The following is a 5244-nucleotide window of genomic DNA, read 5'->3' on the forward strand; positions in this document are numbered from 1 at the left end:
TGACCGAAATACGATGAGTATCTGATGTCCTGTTTATTTTATTCAAATTTTTTTTTTTTTTTTTTTTTTTTTTTTTTTTTTTTGTGTTTAGTTAACACACCATACCAAACATCAATAGGTCTCGCTGACAACAACATTCTTTAATACATACATTGTTACTGAAAGTAAAAGGCTGGAATTTATCTTAAAAAATCTAGGGCCAAAAACAGTTAATCGGATAAATAATGATTAATCAGTTATTGAAATAATTGACAACTAATTTAGTAATTGATGATTCGTTAACTGGAGTATAGAGACTGTAAAAATGCCTTTAGCTGACAGAGCAACCCACTTCGAGTAACAATATTACCGAAATTTAAGATAAAAAAATCTTTTTCTTCTATCAATATGCTCTACATAGAACTCAAGTAGAAGCATTTTAGATTCACCTGATTTAATTTAGTAAAAAGTCTTCTTTAAGATACCTTTTGCCATCCAATTGAAAAAAAAATAAATTGACAGATTAATCTATTTGCAAAATAATCATTAGTTGCAGCCCTAAAAAAAATCTTTCAGGAGAAGCACTGAAGGTGTTGGATGGGATTTAAAGGAAACTGTTTAGTTTGGAGACTTGCCTGCTTTTTCATATTACAACTGAGCGCTGGACTGGTTGCAGTAAAGACGCCCTCCTATGCCCATCATTCAGCTTGTTTGATGTGGAAATTTTTGCAGCATTTCTCAGTTAGGAGACTACTGTCCATCCCTCAGCAATAGACATGAAGACCTAGTGATTCTGACCACTTTACCATCAAAAGCTGAAACTAAAAATGTCTTCAAATGTCATCCTCATTATCCCTTTCTCTTTGTTTTAAAATAACATTTCAATCCAAATATGGATAATAGATGCGATTTTATTAGTCAAATGTGACTGGACCTGGCTACTAGTTCTGGTGTGGACTTGTTCTTTCAACCTACTGTGACCTTTTGTTGGTTTATGAAGGTGGCCTTTGTTTCTGCAGCAATCGGCTGAGCGCTGCGTCAGCACTCTCCTCGACCTGATCCAAACCAAGGTCAACTATGTGGTACAGGAAGCTATTGTGGTCATTAGGGACATTTTCCGCAAGTACCCAAACAAGTACGTTTCTATTGAGCCATCATCCAGACTAATAATATCTGTTCAGTCATAGTGGATTCTGACCACTGAGATGTGGATGTTCTTCAGGTATGAGAGCATCATTGCCACTCTGTGTGAGAACCTGGACTCCCTGGATGAACCCGATGCTCGAGGCGCCATGATCTGGATCGTTGGAGAGTACGCAGAGAGAATCGATAACGCCGACGAGCTGCTGGAGAGCTTTCTGGAGGGTTTTCACGATGAGAGCACTCAGGTGAGTTAAATAAAAATGGTAAAAAGAGGTTCCTGCGAACTAACGTCAAACAACTAGCTGCACTGTCTTTTAAAAACAAAGTGGGAGCTGACCGGAAAGTACTGGAACTAACCAAGTTACAAGTTATCAACTAGTGTTGCGCCGATGCCATTTTTTGGCCCCGATACCTGGCTGTGCACTATGGGCCGATTCGATACCATCTGTTTGAAATAGATGTGTGTGTGTGTGTGTGTATATCAGGAGAACTGCACACTACCTGGATGTAAAATAATTGCCATCATTTCTTTGTCAAGCTGCTGCCTACCTTTTTGAAGCAGGGAAACAAATAATACAAAGTGAATCCAGTAGAACTTTTAATTGCCTACCTGGAATGGGTGACAATAGTTGAATAAACTTTTGGCTCTCAAAATGGTATCGGTGCTCTATTTGTTCGTACTCACTTATACCATGCAGTATCAGGGCCCCGCCTGATAGTAGTATTGTTATCGGTGCAACACTATTTGAATTACATCCAAGTACAGCTGCTTGTTTTTGCCTTGCAGGTGCAACTCACTTTGTTGACTGCCATCGTCAAGCTGTTCCTGAAGAAGCCATCAGAGACTCAGGAGCTGGTGCAGCAGGTCCTCAGTCTGGCCACTCAGGTTAGTCTCTTTATACATTGTCTATATAACTCAGTGTCTTTCAGAGGCTTTAAAAAAAGACTTTCAAACAGCTGCAGCACCTTCTTTAAAATAAAAAGTTTACATATGACCCGCATTCGTTTTTCATCTTCTCATCTAAGTTCTAAATGCATATTTCAGTTTGTAAAGTAGTCTTGTGTAATGTTTACATGAAACAACAGTAAAATGAGATAAAATGCCTTGTTTTTATTATATCCAAAATGAAACTGCACAGATATTAAATAAATTGATTAGTTTGTATATTTGATACCTTAAGAATATTATTTCCCAATTAGTTTTTTAGTTGTATCTAGTTCTCTATAAAGCAGTTTATCAATCACACTCCCACACCTGCTTCGGGTTATAATTCCTATTAAGGGACTCCTTTTCATATATATAATGTAAAGAAAAGGATCATAAAGTATTTCTATTTTCCTTTATCTACATATTCAGCTGATTTTGGGACTTAAAATGATTAATTTCACTTGTATACAGTAAAAGTCTTGCTACCTGACCTTAAAACTCCCATCACAGTTCATTTGCTCCATACGTCTTTATCACTGTGAATGTGTTCTTAGTGCACTCAGAAGTGATGTTCAGAAATCTCCCCTGTCTGCTTTCATGTGGGTCCTCCGTCTGAGCAGGTCAGGTCACGTCAGACAGACCAGAAGCTGCAGGAACAAATCCAGTCTCCGTATCTCTGTTCTTTCTATTGTTCAAGGTTTTGTAGTTGGAAAAATTCAGATTTGCAAGATTAGATTCACTTAACAAAATTAGTATTAAGTGTTGTTGTTTTTTGTTTTTTTTTTGTAAATCAGGAAAAAAAACAAAATGTAGGGATGTTCATTATTCATGACTTTTGTTGTGATCAGTTGGAGTCAATCAAAATTTGAAATGCAAATCTGTTCACTAGCTCAGTCCTACATTGAGACTTCTCTTTTTTTTTTTTCTCCTATCAGGACTCTGATAACCCAGACCTCCGTGACAGGGGCTACATTTACTGGCGCCTGTTGTCCACTGACCCAGTGACTGCCAAAGAGGTGGTGCTGTCAGAAAAGCCCCTGATCTCTGAGGAGACAGACTTGATTGAGCCCACTCTGCTGGACGAGCTGATCTGCCACATCGGCTCCCTGGCCTCAGTCTATCACAAGCCGCCCAGCGCCTTTGTGGAGGGAAGTCATGGAATCCACCGCAAGCACCTTCCTGTCCAGCACAGCAGGTCAGACACCTGCATAATTTAGAAAGCTCGGCGGTGCCTCATTTGTTGTCCTGCTTTGTGTAATTTCACTTTAGTTAAAAGATCTCACGGATAATTTGAAAGGGGGAATTTAAACTTAACATGATCTGACCTGTCCTCTATCTTCTCCTGGAACAGTATTGACACAGGCGAGAGCCCCGTGAGCAGTGGTCCAGCCGCCGCCATGGATCAGCCACATGTGATCCCCAGCCAGGGCGACCTGCTGGGTGACTTGCTCAACCTGGACCTGGGCCCTCCTGTCAATGTTCCCCAGGTTTCCTCCATGCAGATGGGTGCGGTGGACCTCCTGGGGGGAGGCCTGGACAGTTTGGTGAGCTCAGTGGCTCAAGGAAATGTTGGCTTGTCATCTGCAAACTACATTATCTGGGGTTGCACCATGTGCATGGATGTAGCATTTATTTTTGTGTACTTTATTGATATGGTTGATTTAATTTAACCGTTTTTAACAGGTAGCTATTTTTTTTTTTTTACAATTTTGAGATGTTTATTTGTTCATGTTTGGGGTCAGCTCTGAGATCTTCACATTTAACAGGGTAACAGTCTAACTTTCATATTGCATGGCTTCATTACTCAGAGCTGTCTGTTTTAAAAATTAGAATGATGTCTACCAAAATTTAAATGAAACTAATACAAACTTTTTTACTACAGAATGTATGTCCATGTCCAATACAGTTGTTTACGCTGTTAACACAGATAAGCCATTAAAGCTGCTGCCTTCTAAACTATTTTTATGAATTTGCAGAAATGAATACACAGCCATGGTGACTTAACAACCATAATTAAATTCCTTTGCTGCTTTGTAGTGGTTAATTAGTGTAATTTAACAAGCTTCTATACTCAATATAGCATTTGACATAAGAGATAGTATTTTATGGATAAATGGATGTTGTAGCAGTTAATGGAAAGTTGAATGAAAGGAAGAAAAATCTGGTTGAATCATTACCAGATCATTAAATACAATGCTTTTCTAACTTCCCTTTTTCCTTTCAATCAACTTTCCATTAATGCGCTAAGCTAACGGTCTCTGAAAAGCCATTGTCTTTAGCAACGATTTGCCAACTCTCCTTGCAGATGGTGTTAATGAATCTGTCCTGGACTGGGCCATTACTAATAACTTTTCTTCTGTATACTAAAAATTATTTTCCTCTGGCCTTTTAAAATGTATTAACATTTTCAGAGAGGTTTTTTTAATTGTATGCAAGCCCTGTAATGAAGATTTAAAAGTTCTAAATTTAAGCTTTTCAGTAAATATAAATTTTAATGAATACTCCTGTTTAACATTTTAAAACTTTGTGAGATTAAGGCAATTTTAGCCTCAGTTTTATCTTTATTTTTAGATACTTTTTGACTTTCTTCATAGTTTTTTTTTTTTGCAGATTTATTAGAGATATTTAAAGTTGGGTTGTCTTTATATGAAATTCAGTATACAGATAATACTTCCCCAGACTTTGAGGGCTTCTCTTGATGGCTTGCGGTTGCTAAGAACATTTCTGTTTCTGTCTTTGTTTGTCTGTGTTCGGTCTGTCTGTGATGTTTGGATGCTGTCTTTGGGGGCGTCTTCTCTTCTCTCCTATAGCTGGGGGGAGACCTGGGCGGAGGTGTTGGGGGAAGTCCAGCAGTAAGTCAAGCCCTTCTGTTCGGCAGTCTTGCTGCATGCTTCCCGAACTAAACTCGATGCACTCCTCTTACTTGCTTTAAACCTTAATGCTCAGCTATAACATATGCTATTTTTTTTTTTCTTTATTGTCACCTTTTTCTGTCTTTGTAGCTGATCAAAATTGATTCAATTACAGTGATATGGCTCCAATTGATTGGTATTGTGATTTATATATATATATATACATATATAAGGGGTGGAACGGTTCACAAAATCCACGGTTCGGTTCGATTCACGGTTTCTGGTCACGGTTTTCGGTTCTGTTCGATACATGTTGATTGTTACACCGAAATTCCATAAAAA

General features: G+C 38.3%; 1 protein-coding gene across 1 annotated transcript in view; it reads left to right on the forward strand.

Moving 5' to 3' along the window:
- LOC107090293 (AP-1 complex subunit beta-1) overlaps positions 1–5244 on the forward strand; it is a 21466-nt gene that overhangs the window by 5711 nt on the left and 10511 nt on the right. Inside the window, exons 10-15 of the mRNA XM_015383600.1 lie at positions 999–1114; positions 1202–1367; positions 1910–2008; positions 2986–3245; positions 3402–3594; positions 4861–4935. Coding sequence (XP_015239086.1) covers positions 999–1114; positions 1202–1367; positions 1910–2008; positions 2986–3245; positions 3402–3594; positions 4861–4935 — 909 coding nt within the window. The remainder of the gene's footprint in view (positions 1–998; positions 1115–1201; positions 1368–1909; positions 2009–2985; positions 3246–3401; positions 3595–4860; positions 4936–5244) is intronic.

Source organism: Cyprinodon variegatus, unplaced genomic scaffold, assembly GCF_000732505.1.
Source record: "Cyprinodon variegatus isolate N-32 unplaced genomic scaffold, C_variegatus-1.0 Scaffold288, whole genome shotgun sequence".
NCBI classification, from domain to species: Eukaryota; Metazoa; Chordata; class Actinopteri; order Cyprinodontiformes; family Cyprinodontidae; genus Cyprinodon; species Cyprinodon variegatus.